The sequence below is a fragment of the Budorcas taxicolor genome, chromosome 17 (genome assembly GCF_023091745.1).
Source record: "Budorcas taxicolor isolate Tak-1 chromosome 17, Takin1.1, whole genome shotgun sequence".
Lineage (NCBI taxonomy): Eukaryota > Metazoa > Chordata > Mammalia > Artiodactyla > Bovidae > Budorcas > Budorcas taxicolor.
Window position 1 is genome coordinate 69,541,809 of NC_068926.1, and position 22,944 is coordinate 69,564,752.

Here is a 22,944-nt window from a genome sequence, read left to right on the forward strand (position 1 = left end):
AGCTGTAATGTGACCTTGGGAGAAATAATGCTTCCTGTTTACGTCGCAGCTGGCTTTGTCTGTGCCTGCCTGGATGCACAGACGTGAAAACTTTAACCTGCCCAGTCCAAGCCAGTGTTTACTTTCTCGGCTTGTTGCTATTGTTTAGTTGCTCAGTTCAGTTCAGTTCAGTCGCTCAGTCGTGTCCGACCCTTTGCGACCCCACGGACTGTAGCCCGCCAGGCTCCTTTTGTCCATGGGATTCTCCAGGCAAGAATACTGGAGTGGGTTGCCATTCCCTTCTCCAGGGGATCCTCCCTGCCCAGGGATCAAACCCATGTCTCCTGCTTTGACAGGTAGATTCTTTACCCCTGAGCCACCTGGGAAGCACTTTCCCAGCTCCAGACCCCCAGACAGAAGTCCCGAACCAAATGATTATACTTTTCTTTTTCACTTCCCCTGACCGCATTACCTAAAACATTCTACCCCCAGTCAGTCTATTTCTAATATCTATGGAAATGCACCTCCTCCCCTGCTAGTCAACGCGGCATCTTCAGGTTCTCAGGGATCGGAGGTGGTGACTCTCCCAAGGAAGCTGCTTCTCACAGAGGCTGCTGTGTGGAGATGGCAGGACACAGACTCATTGCCGAGGGTTGGGGAGCCGGGCAGCCCTGACCCAGACCATGACCGCTCCGTTGCCCACAGAGTTCCAAGGTCCCCCTGGAGGTCTGAACCCGAGGGTCTGCAGGAGAGCTTCACCCTGACGGGCCACACCCAGCCTCCTTGCACTAGACGGTCTAATTCTATATTTGCAAACAGATGCACGTCTCTGTATTTATTTCTGTCTGTATCTATTGGCTTGTGAGAAGTCAGGCACAAAACCAGATTGTCTTGAAAGAATGAACCATGGCAACTACCCATACAATGATTGCAGAAAAAAATTGTATTTGCAAGTCGGACATGACTGAGCGACTTCACTCTCACTTTTCACTTTCATGCATTGGAGAAGGAAATGGCAACCCACTCCAGTGTTCTTGCCTGGAGGATCCCAGGGACGGGGGAGCCTGGTGGGCTGCCGCCTATGGGGTCACACAGAGTCGGACATGACTGAAGTGACTTAGCAAAAAAAAAAAAAAAAGATGTTTTAAGGTCTAAAGTTGAGCTGGAAGGGAGCTTAATTAGAATGATCTTCTCCAACCCCTTTGGCTCACACAAGAGAAACCATTTCAGACTCAGAGATGCCAAGGTTAACACAGCACCTCCAGAGCTAACTCTTGGACACAGATTCTTCTGTGGGGCTTGGTGGATGGGGAAGCCTTTGTTCTCTCTTCTCCTTGCAGGGACTATTTCTAGGTGACTTTCCTAGTCCTTGCAAGTGGCCCTGCTTCGTGTGTCTAATGATTAAATCTCGCTCCTTAAATTGCTTTGTTTTGTCTCCCAGGAGGCGCCCGTCTTTCCGGTTGGTTGAGAAAACTGGGCGGTGTGGTCCGGGTCCAGCGGCCGCGCCCCCTCTGAGCAGGCGGCCAGATAACAGCTGACTGCTCACGTGACTGTCCCAGCTCTCAGTCCCGTTCCTCTGTCCCAGGCCGGGGTGGGCAGTTTCAGGGGCTCCTTCTGGGAGGGGTACCAGGTAGGCAACCCAGCCGTGCCTGTCTACCGCGGGAACGGCCGAGGGCATTACAGACTGGCGTGGCTGGACAGACTCGAGCAGATCAGCAGTCCGACGTTCTGCACCGCCGTCCAGGGCTCTTCGGGCGGCGGGGAAGGTGTGGCTGGCCGCCCCCGCCCCCGCCCCCGCCTCCAGGAAGGCCTGCGCTGCTCTGCCCTTCCTTCCCCTGGTCTTTGGCCTCCCTTTCCCCTCAGCTGTAGACCTTTTCCCTTTCCCCTCCGCTGACTTAGCAGTGTGCCCACGGGCGTGGAGGGATTAATCAGTGACAGGAAGCTGCCTCTTTCGGAGCAGTGACCGCTGTGGTCAGGAGAGCCTCTCTCTACCCGGCCAGCCCTAGGAGCCTGTCCCGCTCCCCGCCTGCTGTCCACCCCCTGCTCCTGCCATGGGGCACCTCGGGGCCCTCCTCTTCCTGCTGGGGGGCCTGGGAGCGCTAGCCCAAATCTGCGGTGAGTAACTGGATCTAACCTGGAGAGAGGACCATCTTGTCCTAGCCCCTCATTATACAAGGAGGGAAACCGAGGCTCGGATGTGTGTTGGGGGGTGACTTAGATGCCCCTCGGGGCTCCCACGGCGGTTTGGACTTCCCTGAACCTCAACACGTTTGGCGTGCTGTGTTGAGATGAACTATATGTCTGACTTGCTCCTAGACGAGGTCGCTTCCATGACCTCAGTCTTTCGTTGATTCATTCATTCAGTACATGTTGACCTAGCTTTCGCTATGCCAGGTGTGGGACTAGGCTTTGGGGAAAAAACAGGGAGCAAGAAAGGGGTCCCAGCCCTGCCCCAGCTAGATAGAGCTTCCATTCTAGTGAAAGGGACAATGGTCAAGAGGCAAGTCAATGCTGGGCTTGGGGGCTGTGGCCAAAGGAAGCCCCCGGGCTGGAGGGAGAGAGCTGGGCGCTGCCAATTCAGGGAGAAAGGGTGGAATTTCCGAGGACCAGGAGGCGATGCAGGAACTGAGACCCAAAGGAAAAGGCGCTGGTGGTGGTGAGGAGAGGAGTGTGGGGGGCAGGGGGGCACCCCAGACAGAGGGAAGGTGAGCAGGTGAAGACCCGGGGTGTGAGGATGGCAAGGCATTAGCTTTGCACTCCACATCCAGGGGCCTGCCTGCTGCCCCGGGGGCCTCTCAGGGCCTGTCTAGGAGTCAGAGCACACAGGCTGCTGACGCCCTGGAGCCCTGCAGGACACAGAGGCAGGAAGGGAGGCACCCACCAGTGGGATCTCTTGTGACCCACGGAGAAACCGAGAGGCAGGCTCACTTGTGTCCAGGTGACGGATGAAGCGGTCAAGGGTCATAGGGACCAGGTGAACTGCCTGCCCAAGGCGCCGTGGCTTTCCAGGACTTTGCTGGAACTCGGTTCTCAGAACTCCAGGTCAGGATCTTCCCTGGGCACCAGGAGTCTCTGACCCCTCAAGCCCTTGGCTCTTGATTCCTATCCAGACAGTCCCCAGGGTATGAGCCTTTCAACACTTCGTCCATAGGCTTGACCCCTTTAGAGTGCTGGGCTGGGTTTGGGGGTACAGCCCACTGCTGCCAGGCTATTTAGTCGCCCCCAGTCTCATTCCCTCACTTGTAAAAGGGGTTGAGAATGCTCCCCGCCTTCCTCCTGGTGTGACGCAAGCATTTCTGCTCTGCCAGCTTCAAGCCCCGTGTGGTTGCGAATATGACAGGGATGCCCATTGTCAGAGCGAGTCCTCGGCTGGCAGAGCTGGGCGGCCCTGTGAACCCCAGGCCCAGAGGGCAGCGCGCTCACCCAGGCTCACTTTTATTACCCCCGGGGGGAATCTGCCTGGCTCCTTCCTGCTGAGACTGAATCGGGTTTACCTGCCTCTCTTTAGAGCACCAGCTTTTCTTCCCCTCTCTCTAATCCCAGAGCTGACTCACCCGCTGGAGGTCGGAGCCCTGGCTCAGGGCAGGGGCTCCCTCTCTGGTTTGAAGAAGAGGGAGAGGAAAAGAGAACTGTGGAAGGATGGATAAGCAGACAGAACTGGCTGAGAAATGGAGAGAATGAGATAGCTCCAGAGACAGAGAGAGAGAGAAACTCCTACAGAAATGGAGGTGGACACACAGAAAGCCACAGAGAAAGAGCGAGGAAAAGAGAAGCACCCACCCCTCAAGTTCCTTTGTTCCATTCTTGGTGGGGGGGGGGGGGTTGGGGGGGTAGCTGCCCAGCAGCTGGAATCCCCACTGCAATTAAGAGGAAAGTGAAATTGAAGTCTCTCAGTAGTGTCTTTTGCAACCCCATGGACTGTAGCCCGCCAGGCTCTTCTGTCCATGGAATTCTCCTGGCAAGAATACTGGAGTGGGTTGCCATTCCCCTCCTCCGGGGGAATCTTCCTGACCCAGGGATGGAACCCAGGTCTCCTGCATTGCAGGCAGATGCTTTACCATCTGAGCCACCATTAACCAATTAGGAGGAAGTAGCCGGGAAAAGTCCAAGGCCACCTCCTCAGCCCAGGTGCCCTCCCTGAGGGAGGCTGGCTCCTGTCTGGTGGAGCTGGGAAATACCCCTGAGGCTTCTGCTTTCCTCGTGGCTGAATCCCGAACCACACAGATAAATGGCTGCAGACAATGACACTGGCTTTCCAGCAGTTTAGCTCACAATCTCAGGTCCTTCTCACCTAAACTCAGGTGGCAGGAAAAGCATTATTCTGAGATCTGCCCCCAAGGAAGTTCACCAAACAGCCCCAGTGAGCCTACAGTGTTGTTTTCTTTCTTTTTTTTTTGTAATTGGAATATAGTTGATGTACAATGTTAATTTCTGCTATACAGGGAAGTTAATGAGTTATATGTATACCTATGTCCACTTTTTTAAAAGATTTTTTTCCCATATAGATCATTACAGAGTATTGAGTAAAGTTCCCTGCGCTATACAGTAGGTCCTTACTTGGTTATCTGTTTTATATATAGAGAGAGACAGTAGTATGTACTTGGGGTTCCCTGGTGGCTCAGATGGTAAAGAATCTGCCTGCGATGCATGAGACTTGGGGGAGATCCCTGGGTCAGGAAGATCCCCTGGAGAAGGGAATGGCAACCCACTCCAGTATTCTTGCCTGGAGAATCCCAGGGACAGAGGAGCCTGGCGGGCTACAGTCCATGGGGTTGCAAAAGGTTGGACATGACTGAGCAACTAACATTTTCACTTTTTCAGTGTGTGCATGTCAGTCCCAATCTTCCAGTTTATCCCTCTCTCCCCTTTTCCCCACGGTAACTGTAGTTTTGTTTTCTACATCTGTGAGTCTATTTATGTTTTAAAAACTGGATCTTTAACCTGTTCCCACGTGGGCTGCAGTTTCTGTAAACAGGTGGGACACACCCACAGCTTTGAACTTGTTTCCTCTTTGCTCCCAGCACCTACATTGAAGGCAGGGCTGGCATGAGGACCAAGAGGGCTGGGGCGTGGTGCCTGGGGAATCCCCCGTCACTTGCCAGTCTCTGATGAGCAGAGTGGCTGTCTGGTACCCGCTTCTTCTGCCCTGGGCCCACCACCTCTTTCCTGGCCGACTCCAGCCACTCTTTCCGGCTGCCGGCTGCCTCTTGTTAAAACCGGATTCCCCCATACGAGTCGGGTGTGTGGCCGGTGGCTGTAAAGGTGGGGATGTTTATTCCCTGGAAAAGACCTTGATAAGATGCCGCTGGTGGCCTGGCCCTGCCCCCTCACTTGGCCTCTTCTCTTTCCTAAGAGATAACCGAGGTGGACAGCACGCTGGTGGAGAGGCTGGGCCAGCGCCTCTTGCCCTGGATGGACCGGCTCTCCCCGGAGCAGCTGAACCCCAGTATCTACGTGGGCCTGCGCCTCTCGAGACTGCAGGCTGGGGCCAAGGAAGCCCACTACCTGCACAGCCTCAAGCTCAGCTACCAGCAGAGCCTCCTGAGGTCCGGCCATGCTCTCTCTTCCTTTCTCCCGGGCTGCCCGTCATCCTAGGAGGCAGGAGACCCGCGCTCCGGTTTGGGCCTGTCGCTGCTTTGTTGGGAGACCTTAGGGCAAGTTTCACTTCCTCTGGGCCTCTCTCCATCTGCGGAGTGGGGTTGGTCTGACCGGACTGGAGACACCAATCCAGGGCCCTCGTGCGGCCTCTGTACCGCCCTCTGCCTGACTGAGGCAGACATCACTAATCCATGGCCGCACTCTTTCACACTGAGCCCAGCGGCAGCATCAGACTATCTGCGCTCCCTTTCCAGGGGATGTTAAGTTGGGTGGGGCTTGTCCTGAGGTCCCGCTTGGGAGTTTGAATGAGGGGCGAAGGGTCAGGACCACCAGAGAGCGTCTCGTGCTTGGACTCCCTCTTGGGAAGTGGATGCAGGGCGGGGAGAGGAAGAAAGGGAGGCTGCAGGGGAAGGGTGGCCACAGTGGCGGGGCAGACAGGTCACTTGGACTCAAGAGCTCTCAGTTTGTCCTTGAGTTCAACTTGACATCTTTATGAAATATGTGTGACGTACACCTCACAACTTACATCACTGACTACATCTGCTTCTGGCAGGTCTCAGAAACCTTCCAACCGCTAGGATTTTTTCCCCCAGTTTGTCATGTTGGCAGGGAGAGCGCCCCAAGGCAAGCTTACCAGGAAGGCCCTTTCTCACAAAAGTTTTGTTACCTGGCTTGGTCCTAGGCCCTCCTCCAGCAAGGACGGCAATGACTCCGAGGCCAAGCCCTCCATGGGCCAACTGGCCCTCTACCTGCTGGCTCTCCGGGCCAACTGCGAGTTCGTCGGAGGCCGCAAGGGGGACAGGCTGGTCTCCCAGCTGAAGCGGTTCCTGGAGGACGAGAAGTCGGCCATCGGTGAGGAGGCGCGGGCTGCCAGGGGTGGGGAGGGCGCATCGGCCAGCATCGTGGAACGTCCACATCAGAGCTGTGGGTTTTCTCCTCAGGCCTCTTTCCTGCCCTCTGCTCTGCCTGTCTTGATATTTATCGAGAAGGCTTAGACCTGCTCCAGGAGGCATCCTTAATCAAGCCTTTCTTGCACCCCGCATGCATTCTGTTGGCAAGTCCTGCTGCCCAGCCACCAAGCTTGGTCTGATTATCCTCCTCTGGACAACTGCCCAGCCTCCTTACTCCTTAGCCTCCCTCTGCTTCTCCTGCCTCCTGACTCAACCCGGCCCACACAGAGTGAGCATTTAAAGTATAAACCTGGGGACTGCCCCAGCAGCCCAACAGTTAAAACTCCACTTTCCAATAGAGGAGGCGCATAATCACTGCAGATAGTGACTGCAGCCATGAAATTAAAAGACACTCCTTGGAAGGAAAGTTACGACCAACCTAGACAGCATATTAAAAAGCAGAGACATTACTTTGTCAACAAAGGTCCATCTAGTCAAGGCTATGGTTTTTCCAGTGGTCATGTATGGTTGTGAGAGTTGGACTGTGAAGAAGGCTGAGCGCCGAAGAACTGATGCTTTTGAAGTGTGGTGTTGGAGAAGACCCTTGGACTGCAAGGAGATCCAACCAGTCCATCCTAAAGGAGATCAGTCCTGGGTGTTCATTGGAAGGACTGATGCTGAAACTGAAACTCCAATATTTTGGCCACCTGATGCGAAGAACTGACTCACTGGAAAAGACCCTGATGCTGGGAGGGATTGGGGGCAGGAGGAGAAGGGGATGACAGAGGATGAGATGGCTGGATGGCATCACCAACTCAATGAGCATGAGTTTGAGTGAACTCAGGGAGTTGGTGATGGACAGGGAGGCCTGGGGTCGCAAAGAGTCGGACACGACTGAGCGACTGAACTGAACTGAGGAACTAAGGTCTCACATACCACGAGGTGTGGCCAAAAAAAAAATTTTTTTTAATCAAGTAAATATACATTTGATCCTGTTAGCGCCGCGTAAACCCTGCAGGAGCTGCTCGCTGCTGTGCTCACAGCCCTCAGGCCCAGTCTGTCTGCCCGTTTCTCCTCTGCGGACCCTGCCCACCCACTCGTCCGCCCCTCCGTGGGCTCCAGTCACCCCGGCCATATCTCTCAGCTCACCTGGCAGACCAGGGTCTTGACAGATCCAGGGAACCCCCTATCTGGAAGGTTTCTTTCCTCTTCTAGCTCACTCCTATAGGCCTCCGCCTCCCTCCCTCCCTCCCCTGGGTCACTGCCTCAGAGAATCCTGCCCCGGCTCCCCAGCTATTCAGAGACCTCTGTTATTCAGCCCCTTGGACCTCGGTCCACAATTCAGTTATAATCATGGTCTCGTGAGCAGGGCAGCCAGTCCTCTCAGCAGCTCAGAATTCACAGAGAGAATTCAGGTGGGAGGGCAACTACCTGGCCCTGAGGCAGAGGCGAGGTTGTGCCCACACACCACCAGCAGAGGGCGGCACTCAGTATTTCCTCCCTCCCCAGGCAGACCCCACCCCCACTGCAGTTCAGTTCAGCTCAGTTCAGTTCAGTCGCTCAGTCGTGTCCGACTCTTTGTGACCCAAAGGACGGCAGCACGCCAGGCTTCCCTGTCCATCAACCGCTCCTGGAGTTTAGTCAAACTCATGTCCATTGGGTCAGTGATGCCATCCAGCCATCTCATCCTCTGTCGTCCCCCTTTCCTCCCATCTTCAATCTTTCCCAGCATCAGGGTCTTTTCAAATGAGTCAGTTCTTCACATCAGATGGCCAAAGTATTGGAGTTTCAGCTTCAGCATCAGTCCTTCCAATGAATATTCAGGACTGATCTCCTCTAGGATGGACTCGTTGGATCTCCTTGCAGTCCAAGGGTCTGCTCCAACACCACGGTTTAAAAGCATCAGTTCTTCGGTGCTCAGCTTTCTTTACAGAAACCACCACAACCCCCAGGGAAATCTGCTTTCCTATGGCTTCTAAGAAAAACTGCCACACCAGATTTCTACTTGGACACCCCAAAAGTTAAAGTGGCTTGATAAACAACACAGGCTGATTTCTTCCCTAAAGAAGCAGCAATCGATCTCACCCAGACTTGTTATTCCCCTGCCTCTGGAGGCCCAGGGAGAAGACAAACTTTTGTTCAGAAAATGAGAACAGCCAGCCGCATACTGACATGTCGCTGCCTGGGCTGGGTATGAGCAAGTCCTCAGCTAGCACTGGCTGCGCTGTGCCTGGCCTCTCATCACTGTCCACACCTCCAGGCACAGCGCCTGACACTCAGTGGCGTCTCAGCAAGTATGTGTCAAAGGGGGTGAAGAAAAGAAGGGTCCCTGATAGCTCAGTTGATAAAGAATCCGCCTGCAATGCAGGAGACCCCGGTTCGATCCCTGGGTTGGGAAGATCCCTGGAGAAGGGAAAGGCTACCCACTCCAGTATTCTGGCCTGGAGAATTCCATGGAGGGTATAGTCTATGGGGTTGCAGCGTCGGACACGACTGAGTGACTTTCACTTTCACCACCCAAAGGAGGGTGTTGGGAAGCTGGTGCTGGCGGGGGGCTGGTTGCTGGGAGGGGCAAGTGTGACGCTCCCACCCCGTGGTTTTCTCGCTCCCAGGGCACAACCACCAGGGCCACCCCCGCACCAGCTACTACCAGTACGGCCTGGGCATCCTGGCCCTGTGTGTCCACCAGAAGCGAGTCCACGACAGTGTGGTGGGCAAGCTCCTGTACGCCGTGGAACACGAGCCTCATCTCCTGCAGGACCACGTCTCTGTGGGTGAGTGGGCCGCACCCTGAAGGCCAGGCTGGCGCCCCTGCAGCCGCTGGCCCCAGGCTCACCTTTCCTTGGGACCCCTCCTGTCGGGTCCATTAGGAGGCGGAACGGTGAGGGCTCATTGTGGTGCAGGGGCATCACATCCCCCCATCCTCCACCACACTCTTACTGCAGGTCACCCCGGACAGCTCAGCTGGCCTTTCTAGCTCAGCTTCTCTGGTAAAATAACCCCCTCAGCGGCATCTCAGTAAGAGATGTCTGGTTTTTTAAAATTAATTAATTTTAATTGGAGACTAATTGCTTTACAATATTGTAGTGGTTTTGCCATACATTGACATGAATCAGCCACGGGTGTACATGTGTCCCCCATCCTGAACCCCCCTCCCACCTCCCTCCCCAACCCTTCCCTCAGGGTTGTCCCAGTGCACCGGCCCTGAGCGCCCTGTCTCATGCAAGGAGATGTCTAATAAGTAAACGACATAGCATGGCGCCCGGCGTGGAGAAAGTGCTGGACACACAGCTATGATGTTCTCATCGAGTAAGCTGGGAAGGGACTTCCCTGGTGGTCCAGTGGTTAAGACTCTGTGCTTCCAATGCAGAGGTTTGATCCCTGGCCAGGCAACTAAGCTCCCACATGCCCTGAGGTGGGGCCAAAAAAAAACCCAAAAATGAAGCAGGAGGCTTGAAACCTGGATTCCGGATCTGCTTCCTTCCTGTGTGACGTGGGTCTCCAGGGCCCTCTCTTGTCCTGGTGCATCTCCCACTAACAGGGGATAGAGCTAAGCAGCGTCAGCCTGGGGAAGGACCTCGGGGTAATGCGCAGCCGCGGGAGGGCTGGAGGAAGGGGAGAAATAGGGTCAGAGCAGCATTTTAGAAAGTTTCCACCCGCTGGGCGGAACAACTCAGCCCAGTCTGCCCAGTTTCCAGGATGGCAAACTGGGATGGTCGGTCACCGGATAGAGGTTAGTGAGAGAGACTGGAGGAGGGAGGGTCAAGAGGACCTTATCCTACACCACTCGCTTGCAAACCTGCCTGCGCCTTAGAATCACCAGGGGAGTTGTTTCGTTTGTTCATTTGTGGTTTTTTGTTTTTTGGGGGTGGGGGGGCCATACCACACAGCTTTTGGACTCTTAGTTTCCCCAACCACGAAATTAGAAGATGCTCGCTCCTTGGAAGAAAACCTATGGCAAACCTAGGCAGTCTGTGAAAAAGCAAAGACATCGCTTCGTCCCCTGCAGACACCATGGCCATGGCAGGCTTGGCCTTCTCCTGTCTGGAGCTGTCCAACCTCAACCCCAGCCAGAGAGACCGGATCAGCCTGGCCCTCAGGAGAGTGCAGGAGAAGATCCTGAAGGCCCAGACCCCAGAGGGCTACTTCGGGAATGTCTACAGCACTCCTCTGGCTCTGCAGGTGGGGAAGAGACTCCGGGGCCACGCTCTGCCCTAGTGGCTGGAGGGAAATGGACCAGCCAGGGGCTGGAAGACCCGGCCCCTCTGACCCGCCTCCTCCTTCTCTTCCCCATTCCATCCCCAGTTGCTGACGGGCTCCCTCAGCCCCACTGTGGAGCTGGGCATGGCCTGCCTCAAGGCCAAGGCTGCTCTGCAGGCCAGTCTACAGCGCAAGACCTTCCAGAACCCTCTCATGATCTCTCAGCTGCTGCCCGTCCTGAACCAGAAGAGCTATGTGGATCTCATCTCCCCAGACTGCCAGGCTCCAAGAGGTAGCTTTTCAGAGAAGCCCCGCTCTTTTCAATCTGCACTGAAGTCTCCTTGTCCCAGTGAGGGTGGGGGGGATCTTGCTCCATCTTGATTTGCTGAATCAGCGGGGGTCTGCAGGTGTGCGTGGGATACACCTGCAGCTAAGATGCCTTCACAGGTTCTAGATGCTCAGTATGGGGAGGGAGACCCCAAACGGTGAGCTACAGGCTTGCTGTGACTCTTCAGCCCCTTGTGTGATGCCCAGTACAGAAATGTTTGAATGAATGAATGGATGGATGGATGGATGGATGGATGGGTAGATGGATGGATGGATGGATGGATGGATGGATGGATGGATGGATGGGTAGATGGATGGATGGATGGGTAGATGGATGGATGGATGGATGGGGAGAGACATTAGCTCCCCAGCTAATAATTTGATTAGCTCGCATACCTCATAATGACTCCCTGAATTATGAAGTTAGCTGCCTGAATCAGGGCTTCATCTGAGGGAGGGACTAGGGTCGGTGGGTGGGATTTGCCAGTGGAGAAGAGAGGGGGGAAGGCAGAGTGGGGAGGGGGTGTCAAGGGCAAAGGCTCAGAGGTGTACAGTCTGGAATTGCAGGGAGGGTCCCACTGCAGCGTGGGGTCTGGGAGGAGGAGCTGGAGTGGCAGGAAGGCAGGAGGATGAAAAGGAGGGGATCCCGCAGAGGTAACGGAGGATGACGTGAACAGATGTATGTTCTAGTTAAGGACCCCCTGGGCTGCTGGGGAGGCAGGTAGGTGGGAGGGGGCACTAGAGCAGAGAAACCAGTGGGGGGCCTGAGCTTGGGTGGTGGGGGATGTGGGAGCTGAGGGACTGGGGAGGCTGGGAAAGCAGCTGGGTGGTATTGGCGGCGGTATTGATGGGTAGGGGACCCAGGGGAAGGAGGAGGTCCCAATGGGCCACAGTGTCTTCCTGGGGAGAAAGGAGGACTAAGGCCTGGCCCCCTACCCTCAGAGCGGCTGCCCCTTCCCCTCTCTCCGGTGTAGCCCTGTTGGAACCGGCTCCGGAGACCCCGCCACAGGCCCAAGTCCCGGAGTTCATTGACGTTGTGCTGAAGGTCTCCGGCGTCTCCCCTTCATACACACACTCTGTCTCTGTCCCTGCCGGCTCCTCCCTGGAAGACGTCCTGAAGAACGCCCAGGAGCACGGAAGGTTCAGGTGAGACCTCCCCACCTCCCGGCCCTCACCTGACCCGACCCGGCATCCCCCGAAACAGGACGCGGTGAGGCAGGGGGTGGAGAGCGGGCTCCCTCGGGAGAGGCCCAGCCTTTCTCCCACCTGCTCTGCCCCCGACGCCCCCATGCTGTGGTGGAAACAGGCGTCAGGGTTGGGAGAGCAGGCTCCCAAGGCAGACCCTGGAATTCCAGCTCCGCGCTCTCCAGCTGGGGACCAGGCCAGATGCCTTCCCTGCAGCTCATGAGGACGGCGCGGCGCCCCTCACCTCCCACCCGCCAGGGCCCCTTCGGGAACTAGGGCATGAGGGCAGACAGGACGTGGTGTTAACACGTGCTTTTTGTGTGCAGGGTCACGCACTTAGTAAGCACTCAACACAGGCTACCTTTCAGAAGGGTGAGACTGTTTAGTATCAAACGATCCTGGTCCGATCCCTGTGATGGAGTCACCTGGCCAACCCTTCTGCAGAGTGCGGTGGGACAGTGGCCTTCTGCTTGCTTCTCACCCTGACATGGGATGGATCAGAGATGAGTGTTTCCAGAGCACTGCTCTGGGCCCCGCCGTGTCACCTGAGTAAGATGGCCGGGGTCCCCGGCGGGGGTCCAGCCCAGAGGCTGAGTGCCTCCCAGCGGACCCCAGAGCCTGCAGTGCGCTGACGGCCGCACCGCTGGCCCACACGCCGGGTGCCCTTGGCAGGCACTGGGGCACCCAGCTGACGTGCATGCTCGGTTGCTCAGGCGTGTCCGACTCTTTGGCGCCTCCGTGGACGGTAGCCCGCCCGTCTCTTTCCGTGGGATTTCTCAAGCAAGAATACTGGAGTGGGTTGCCATTTCCTTCCCCTGGGGATCTTCCTGACGCAGGGATCGAGCCCGGGTCTCTTACATCTCCTGCGATTGGCAGGCAGATTCCTTATCACTGAGCCACCTGGGATTACCAAGGTCATGTTTGGACATTGTCATCAAAATGGAAAGAAATTTGAACTTTTTTTTTTTTTGCCACACCACAGCGTGTGGGATCTTAGTTTCCATAGCAGAGTCGAACCCAGACTCCCTTGCAGTATAAGCGCAGAGCCTCAACCACGGACCACCAGGGAAGTTCCAACTTGGACAGTTTTATTCAGAACTGCAGGACCTCTGAGAAAATGTCAGGGATACCAGTCTGAGAAATGATTCTCTTGGTGGTAGAAAGGGTGCCTGAGCTAGGTTCAGGGGCCAGAAGGGAGGCATGTTCGAGGCACATGAGTGCAGGCAGAGAAAGCTGGACTCTGGAAGGAGAGAGAGGAAGAGAGACAGGTGGCGAAAAAGAGACAGAGGGGAGAGGGCAATGGAGCGAGGCAGGCCAGCGGCGCTCCGGGCAGCCACGTGGCCCCTGAGATCTGGGTATGGGCTGCTCCCTAAAACCTTCCCTTTGACCAGGTCACCCTGAGGGCAAGAACTATGAAAACCCTCCCTCTCCAAGGCCAATGCCACTGATAAGGAGAGAGGACGGCCACGGCCTCTGAAGAGAGTCATTTTGGTGGCCGTGTCCATGCTCAGGGAGGGGCGGTGTGAAGGAGTGTCTTGGTTGCAAAGGCCAGGAATCTAATCCAAGCCTCTCTGGTAGCAGGCAGCGTGGGGTGTGTAGACTCGGAGGGAAGACTGAGCAACCCAGCCGAGAGAATGGGGGTGCCCCTGAGCCACAGAGGGGGCTTCCCGAAACTCGGGTTTGACCTCTGAGTCGGGAAGATCCCCTGGAGGAGGAAATGGCAACCCACTCTAGTATTCTTGCCTGGGAAATGCCATGGGCAGAGGATCCTTGTGAGTTACAGTCCATGGAATCCCCAAAGAGCCGGACACGACTTAGCGGCTAAACAACTGAGCCACAGAAATGCCCCTGGGTGTCTCTGCCTCTGTCTCACCTGTTCTACTTCTTCCTCCCGCTGGCCTCACTCTGGGTGTTGGCAGCTTCTGATTCTCACCCCGCTGCAAGGTCAGCCCCCAGAGTGGGAGGCGTCTGTGGGGCTGGAGAGGAGGTGTGGAGGAAGGGCCCCTGGTGAGGCTGCCCAGGAAGGGCTTGGCTAGCACTGCCCTGAAAGTGAGAGCAGGGTTTGCTTTCTGTGAGTGGTTCAGCTTCTGCCCTTGGGTCGATGGGAGCAAAAGTCACCTTTTCTTTCTCTTCGTCTGTCCCTTTGGTAGGTTTAGAACACAGGCCTCCCTGTCAGGCCCCTTCCTGACCTCCGTGCTGGGGAAAAAGGCTGGGGAACGTGAGTTCTGGCAGGTTCTCCAAGCTCCTGACACCCCCTTGCAGCAAGGTGAGTCTGGTGGCCAGCCCCCTGCGGACGTGTTCCTCAGCCCAGCCCTGTCCCACAACCCAGGCTTCGTCAACTCACCCCAGCTTTCCCCCAGAACCTTCCTGGGGCTCAGCCTCAGGTCACCGCTGACACTCAAGTTTGCATATAATACATTTAACTGTATTCTTAAGAATTTTTGTGTATGTCACTGTGGCAACTCTGGGAAAGCAGATAGACAGAAAAGAAGAAATTTAAAATTGCCCACAATCCACTACCCAGAGATTAACTTTTTTTTTTTTTTTTAACTTCTGGTGTATTTTCTTCCAGGTAATTTAAAAAAATATGTATGTTTGTTTTCTCGTAAAAATGAAGCCATACTCTATAGCAATGCTGTCCCATAGAAATAAAATGTGAGCCTCATCACGTGTAATCCTAAATTGTGCAGTTGATCCAACTAACATTAACAATACATCTTATTTAATCCAGTACATCCATGATATCATTCCAAGATGTAATCAACGCAGAATCGTTGATGACATATTTTGCATCTTTTTTTGGTCCCTTTCCAGTGCTCAATAGGTACTTGTGGCTAATGGCTGACGTATTGGATGGCAAACTCGATACATGGTTTTGCAGTTTATCTTTTTCATCCTTTTGCCATCTTTCTATGTGGGTGTGTGTAGATCTTCCCCTTTCTTTGTAATAGCCACATAGAATATATCACCCAGCGGGGTGGTTTGGGCTGCAAGGAACAGTAATGTAACACAACCTAGCTTCCACGATGAAGCTTTCATTGGCCCATCTCTTGGCTCCTGTGACCAGATTCCAGGGGGAGAAAGGAGTTCAGCCCCAGCCCCACCTCCCCGCAACCCTCCTCCTCTCTTTGCTGGCTTCCTCCTCCGGAGAAGCTGCTCTGTGTCTTCCCGGGGCTGCTCCCTTTTATGAGGCAGGAAACTTGTCTGTGAATTGCCCAGCACACGTTTCCTGGCATCTTGAAGGCAGACTTGGGATTCAGGTGCATTCCTGGACCCCTCCCTGTTACCAGGAGCCGCCCCTCTGCGCCCGTCCCTGGCTAGAGAGAAGGGACCGTCGCAAGCCTGGCTTAGGCCAGTCAGGGCCCAGCCCTGGTGTGGGATGGGATGGGCGGACCGCAGCTTATCAACTCCCGCTGGGCCTTTAGCGCATCTCCAGTTTTAACTCCCCACACTGTCAAAGTATCCCTGAGCATCAGCCCCATCACTGGACAAACTCTTAAGGATCATCTGTCCCCGCTTCTGGTATCTGGGACTTCTAGGGGGCACTTGCCCTGTGCCAGGGGATTGAGCCGAGTGATTTACAGAAGGTGGGACTTACTGAGGGAGCCCAGTAAAAAGCCGTCTTTCTCCCTGCCTGGCTTCTGGACAAATTGAGAAATAAAACCAAGAGGCTACAGATGGAGAGACCAGATCTGGCCTCTATTACCGATAAAGGCTGGATGGAGGAGGTAGCTGAAGGGGAGAGCCTGATGGACTCAGCCATGAGGCAGATGTGGGTGGTGGTGTCCTCTACCTCCCCGACCCGGCCCCCCGGTCCAGCAGGAAGCCCACTCCCCTGGGGAAAAAAGGAGAACCGGGTTGTTGATATTATCACTACCCTCATTTTAGACATGGGAGTACCAGTGCTCGGAGAGGTTACATAACCTGCCCAGAATCACATGCCTATGAGTACAGAGCTCAGGCTTGAATCCGGGAGTCGTGCCAGAGCCTGGATGGTGCCTCAGGAGTGCAGGCTGACCGCACTCGTGGCCCTGCTTCTCCCCAGACCTCCCCGAGCAGGTCCCTCTTCTGGGTGGCCCCTCGGGGGGGCCGTGAAGACAGTGACCCCGCCCATCAGTGTTGTCAGGGTCTCTGGTCCGTTTGGCCCCACGGTGGTTATTAGGGTGCCATCTCATGCCCTCCCACCTGCCTGGGGGATTCCCCATTGCAAAGTGAGCCTGTGGGTCTCAGCGACCCTGAGGTCACACTGAGTCCGGAGTCTCCAGACTGGCTCTGCACAGAACCTGGGTATCCCACCACTGAGCCCTGAGCCCATTTTACAGGGCAGGGGTCTAGAAGGTGAGGTCGGGATGGGGTACACTCTGCCCTGTTAAAACCCACCTCCCCAACCTATTTCTGCAGGTATTGCTGACTACAGACCTAAGGATGGAGAGACCATCGAGCTGAGGCTGGTTAGCTGGTAGCCCCCCCCACCGGCTCACCCACCCCGCTGCCTCCCACACTTCCTGTCTCCCGCCCTCCCTCCAGACACCCCAGTAATGGGCACACGCCTGATCCTGCTGCCTTCTCTTGCACACTTGTCCGTGGATCCCTCAGCCACCAGCCCTGCGGGGGTCCTAAACCACCGCCCACCTGGAGCAGGGAGCCCAGCACCTCCCCCAGGAGGTCTGTCTGCCTGGGTCTGGTCCCACCTGGCCCCACAGGTGACCCGTGAAGGTCACTCACAGGCTGGAGGGGGTAAACGTCTCAGACTCCTCCCTGGCCGCCTCATGAGTACTGCTCGCTGCGATGGGGGTCCCTCGAGGACAGCCCTGCAGCCCTGACCCCAGCTCTCCACTCTGTCGTCGAGGCTGCCGCCCCAGAGCCAGCTGCGTTGTTTACTGCTGTTGAGGGTCTCTGCAGAGCTCTCAGCCCACCTCCAAAGTGATTAAAGAGTTGGTTGTGCACGTGGCTCAGCGTCCGGATGCCTTGAGCTCGGAGTCAGTGCAGGTGCTGGGAGCAGAGGAGGGGAGACAGCCCTGTGGGCAGCGGAGGAGGCTGAGTGAGTGTCCTTCTGGGTCCTGGGGGACCGAGGCTGGCAGTGGTGATGCCAATTACTGTTTAGGGGTGTGTACTTTCTAGATGCTTTCTTGCACAACTCTGAGGTTGGATGTTTCTCTTTTCCTCTCTGCTTTCAGATGAGCAAATCAGTGCTCAGAGAGGGAGAGTGACTTGCCCAAAGTGGCCCAGGGCTGGGGTGTGGGGTGGTGATTTAGGAGACAGATAGACCTGGGGAGGCTTCCAGGCTCTTCCACGCAAACACTGAAAACCAGGGCCTTCAAAGATTGTGTTGACTTAAAAAAAAAAAAGCGCAACATGAGAGTAGGGAGTTAAGTTTTATTTGGGGCAAAATGGAGACTATGGCCTGGGAGGCAGAATTTTAGATAGTTCTGAGAAACTGCTCCAAAGAGGTAAGGGGGTTCAGTATATATATATATATATATATATATATATATATATATATATATATATGATTTTAGTGAAGGAGGTATGTGCAGTTAAGCACATATTTTAGGAGAAGCTTCCTGCTCATCTTGTGAAGGTTACTGCTAGCCACGAGGAGCAGATGGCTCCACTAATGATCTTAGTGCTTTTCCAGATATGAGAAGATGCAAGAATTAGGCTCATAAAATCTCCTGAAAATATCTACCTGGTGGCCTGTTCGTCCAGCTTTTCCCAGAGCAGAGTACCTCGTTCTCGATCTCCACCTTGAACTCCTTTCAGGGTGTGTTGAAGGTCAGCGCCTGCAGTGGCTAGTGACTTAATTCTTGTAGAGGCAGAAGGCAAGTGACACTTTTTAGCTGGCAATGGCTGGGATTACATGGCAGAGTCCAAATTCAGCTGGAGGCCCAGAACCCCCGAGCTTTTCCTCAGAGGACGGTCAGGGCCTCAGCTGCCAGTGGGGTGGCGACCCTGCCTGTCAGCGGGAAGGGCTGGGTTCTGGGTTCCCCTCTGAAAAGTGGGGTTCTAGCCAGGCAGGCACCCCGTTAGCCCCCTCGCACCAAGGTTAGGAAGGAGGTCTGCCCTGGGAGGGACCCTCTGACTGCACGTCAGGTTTTACTGTGACTCTCATGGAGTCAGCAACACCACAGATTAAATATGTGCTTCTTCCCCAGTATTTAGGGTCTGGGCAGGTGAGGGAAGTAGGCAATTTAAGAAACGCTCTGAAGGGACTTCCCTGGTGGTCCAAGGGCTAGAACTTTTCCTTCCAGTGCAGGGGGTGCAGGTTTGATCCCTGACCTGGGAACTAAGATCCCACATGCCTTGTAGTCAAAAAAACAAGCCGTACAACAGAAGCAACATCGTAACAGATGCAATAGTCTTTAAAGTAGTCCATATCAGAAAAAAATCTTTAAAAAATAGAAACTGCCTTGATATTGAGACAAACATCAAAGGATCTGAAAGCCCAATGAAAACAGGACCTCTGTGTTTAAGGTGTAATGTCCACACCCAGCCCCCCAGAGTGCTGGTTCCCCTGTCCCGCCTTGATCTAGGCCAAGGGTGCTCCAGAGAGGGATCTGGGACCAGCCCTGTGACCCCTTCACAGTAAGGTGAAGGCTTAGAGTGGTCTGCGGCTTGCCTCAGGTCACACAGCCCGGGGGTGGCAGAGCCAAGATCCTCACCCACTGACCCCCGCCCTTGCCCCTACCTCGAACCACCACTCCCCCCGCAAAGGAAGCCAGGGCCCCTCCCATCGGGTGGGGAGTGCTGGCTGGGGCGGGTCACAGGCCAGGCTATGGGTTGGGGGTTGATGTAAAGGACCCTCGGTGGTCCAGGGTCTGGATGTGGTCCTCCCCCCAGGGACTGTCTTAGTCGGGGCGTGTTTGGCTCTAAGAAGCAGGAAGCTATTGAATCCTGCTCCAATCAAAGGATGTTTGCTGGGAAGGCTCAGCCCACCAAGCGAGGGCTGTAGAGGTGGGGGCAGGGCAGTGGAAGCCGGGAAGCTTGGCTCCTTGCCCCGCACGCACTCAAGCCCTCTCCTCGGCCTCCCCCTCGGCCAGCTTCCTCTGAGCGTGGTCAGTTTGCCAGCCCCCTTTTATTTTCTCAGCCTGTGTCCCAAAGCTTGGGGAGGGGTCCGACCAGCACAGCTGACTTCTGGGCCCTGGGGCAGGTGTCTAGTCTGGCTCCATCCGCAGGGACCCCGAGAGGGGGTGGGTGAGGACAGTCATGTCCACAGTAAGGGCTGATGGGGACTTCCCTGTCTGTCCCAGGGTTCAGACTCTGCACTTGCATGGCACGGGGCGTGGGTTCGATCCCTGGTCGAGGCCAAAAAGGGAAAAAAAGAAGAAGAACTGTCGTAAGCAGAGGCCCTCCCTGGGAATGGGGCCCAGGTTCATGTCTGACCACGTTTAGAGCTATGTGACTGCAGACAAGCCACGTCCCCTCGCGCCACGTGTTCCCTAACCCGCAGCTGTGGGCAGGCATCTCGGGTCAAGCCTGTGAGCCCACGGCAGATCACAATCAGGAAGGCTGAGGCCCCACAGCAAAGTGACTGGGCTGGGGACATTCAGAGACCTGTCCCACAGCCTCTGCAGCCCAGCTGCTGGAAATGGGTGCTTCTTCCCTCCTGTGCCCCCAGGGTCCCTCGCCGAATCACCTGCTTCGGTGATTAACACCGAAGTTGGGGGTTAGGGGGTGAGGGGTAGGGGGTTGGAGGGTAGGGGGTTAAGGGATGGGGGTTAGGGGGTGAGCACCCCAAGGGCAGTACTCAGACCTGAGGGCTCTGGGAGCCTGTGGGCGGGGCAGGCTCCTTAGGACTTGTCTGGGTTTTGGCGGGGGGGCAAGGAATTCGAAGGAGCCCCTGCTGCGTTCTGTGATGCTAGGCGCGCCCCTTATTCTTCCGTGAGGGGAATATCCTGTAGAGAGCCTTGGTGCCTGCAGGTCAAAGCAGGTTAAAAACTAGGGCTCAGGAGCTGGACAGACCTGGTCTGAATCCACCCCCACCCCCTCAGCAGCACGAGCCCCTCCCCCTTCCCCCCACTCCCACGCCTGGGTTTACTGATCTCTCCTTCCCACCAAGGCCTACCCAGGGTTAGGGTTCCTCTTTCCTCATAGCTCACCTCTCACCAGGCAGGGCAGGTCAAAGGGCTTTGTGCCAGTCTTGGAGAGTGTCGACACTGCCTACCACTCCCCACTGGCTCAGCTCTGAGAAGATGGGAGGGTGGTTAGTATTTCTGAGGGCTTCCCTGATAGCTCAGTTGGTAAAGAATCCGCCTGTGATTCAGGAGACCCCAGTTTGATTCCTGGGTCGGGAAGATCTGCTGGAGAAGGGATAGGCTACCCACTCCAGTATTCTTGGGTTTCCCTTGTGGTCCACCAGGTAAAGAATCCGCCTGCAATGAGAGAGACCTGGGTTCAGTCCCTGGGTTGGGAAGATCTCCTGGAGAAGGGAAAGGCTACCCACTCCAGTATTCTTGCCTGGAGAATCCCCATGAACAGAGGAGCCTGGTGGGCTACAGTCCATGGGGTCGCAAAGAGTCATTTCCACGACTGAGCAATTGGATGAATGGATAAATTGAATTAAAAACTACTAAAGTGAAAGTCACTTAGTCATGTCCTCCTCCAGGGGATCTTCCTGACCGAGGGACCAAAATCACATCTCCTGCATTTAATTCATTGCTTTTTTTTTTTTTTTAATTAAAGGAAGCTGAAAGGAAAACTGACAAAAATCTCAAAGCTAATCTAACCCACAGGGGCCCTGATTCCTCCTCTTCAGGAAATGTTGGGGGAGGGGGAGCCGCCCCCTTGGCTGGCTCAGTTCCCCTCCTGCAACCCCTCCTGGAGAAACCCTCCCTAAATATTAATTCCTGCATATTTTTGTCCTTTATCTGGAAATCTGCTCTACAATATGGACTATTTGCAGGCTCCTGTGGGTCTCAGAATCACCAAAGGAAAATAAAACAAAACACATTCCTGGACACACCAGAGGGTCTCTGATTCAGCTGGTATGAATCAACAGCGGGCTGGGGGTTTTTAATTCCAGTCCAAGGATTGCTATGGGGATTAGGGGACACCTGCAGCCATTCGTGATGTTCAAGCTGGTTTTAGAAAAGGCAGAGGAACCAGAGATCAAATTGCCAACATCCGCTGGATCATCGAAAAAGCAAGAGAGTTCCAGAAAAAACATCTATTTCTGCTTTATTGACTATGCCAAAGCTTTTAACTGTGTGGATCACAATAAACTGTGGAAAATTCTGAAAGAGATGGGAATACCAGACCACCTGACCTGCCTCTTGAGAAATCTGTATGCAGGTCAGGAAGCAACAGTTAGAACTGGACATGGAACAACAGACTGGTTCCAAATCGGAAAAGGAGTCCATCAAGGCTATATATTGTCACCCTGCTTATTTAACTTATATGCAGAGTACAGCATGAGAAACGCTGGACTGGAAGAAACACAAGCTGGAATCAAGATTGCCGGGAGAAATAACAATAACCTCAGATATGCAGATGACACCACCCTTAAGGCAGAAAGTGAAGAGGAACTAAAAAGCCTCTTGATGAAAGTGAAAGAGGAGAGTGAAAAAGTTGGCTTAAAGCTCAACGTTCAGAAAAGGAAGATCATGGCATCCGATCCCATCACTTCATGGGAAATAGATAGGAAACAGTGGAAACAGTGTCAGACTTTATTTTTTGGGGCTCCAAAATCACTGCAGATGGTGATTGCAGCCATGAAATTAAAAGATGCTTACTCCTTGGAAGAAAAGTTATGACCAACCTAGATAGCATATTCAAAAGCAGAGACATTACTTTGCTGACTAAGGTCCGTTAGTCAAGGCTATGGTTTTTCCAGTAGTCATGTATGGATGTGAGAGTTGGACTGTGAAGGCTGAGCGCTGAAGAATTGATGCTTTTGAAGTGTGGTGTTGGAGAAGACTCTTGAGAGTCCCTTGGATTGCAGGGAGATCCAACCAGTCCATTCTGAAGGAGATCAGCCCTGGGATTTCTTTGGAAGGAATGATGCTAAAGCTGAAACTCCAGTACTTTGGCCACCTCATGCGAAGAGTTGACTCATTGGAAAAGACTTTGAAGCTGGGAGGGATTGGGGGCAGGAGGAGAAGGGGACGACAGAGGATGAGATGGCTGGATGGCATCACCGACTCGACGGACGTGAGTCTGAGTGAATTCCGGGAGTTGGTGATGGACAGGGAGGCCTGGCGTGCTGCAATTCATGGGGTCGCAAAGAGTCGGACACGCCTGAGCGACTGAACTGAACTGAACTGCAGCCATTCTGCACTCTGACCACCAGAGGGCGCCATGGACCGAGCTAAGCGCTCCCCTTTGCGGTCTCGTTCCTCCAGATAGGTTGCTACCATCAAGGGCTTGCCGGTCAGACAAGGCTAGGGGTGAACCGTGCCCCAGGGGACAGGAGCTTCCACAGAGGAGGAAGCTGTCAGCAAAGGGGCTCACTCACAGCGGGCCGTGGGCACCTGTGATCCTTGCACACTTGGACTCCAGAGCTCAGAGAGGAGTTCCGAGCTTGGAATTCTGATCAGTCTGTCCTGCTTCTGGGGTGTGCAGTTTACCCGGCCCTGAGCTCAGAGAGCAGCCCGTCTGTTCCGATGGGAAAGCCAAGACCCAGGCAGGGGCAAAAGCTTAGTGGCAGCTGCTCGGGCTCCCGGCCCACCTACAGCTCTCTGTCCGGCCAGCGGGGGCAGAGGGTGGACCCCAGGAAAGTTCAGCTGTGAGTCACCTCTGAGGGCCCAGGGGATGGGACATAGAGCGG

At 54.9% G+C, this 22,944-nt stretch overlaps 1 protein-coding gene across 1 annotated transcript; it reads left to right on the top strand.

Moving 5' to 3' along the window:
• Positions 1–1,577: 1,577 nt before the first annotated feature.
• On the top strand, positions 1,578–17,272 carry TCN2 (transcobalamin 2). Its single transcript, XM_052654651.1, has 9 exons — positions 1,578–2,094; positions 5,333–5,525; positions 6,260–6,429; positions 9,080–9,241; positions 10,477–10,649; positions 10,773–10,959; positions 11,969–12,140; positions 14,330–14,445; positions 16,581–17,272. The coding sequence occupies exons 1-9, from the start codon at positions 2,031–2,033 to the stop codon at positions 16,640–16,642; spliced, it is 1,299 nt and encodes a 432-aa protein (XP_052510611.1). The 5' UTR covers positions 1,578–2,030; the 3' UTR covers positions 16,643–17,272.
• Positions 17,273–22,944: the final 5,672 nt, after the last annotated feature.

Coding starts and splice junctions, on each gene's coding strand:
- TCN2 (XM_052654651.1), top strand. CDS start 2,031: ATGGGGCACCTCGGGGCCCTCCTCTTCCTGCTGGGGGGCCTGGGAGCG. Junction 2,095..5,332: donor AGCGCTAGCCCAAATCTGCG/GTGAGTAACTGG, acceptor CTCTTTCCTAAG/AGATAACCGAGGTGGACAGC. Junction 14,446..16,580: donor TGACACCCCCTTGCAGCAAG/GTGAGTCTGGTG, acceptor CTATTTCTGCAG/GTATTGCTGACTACAGACCT.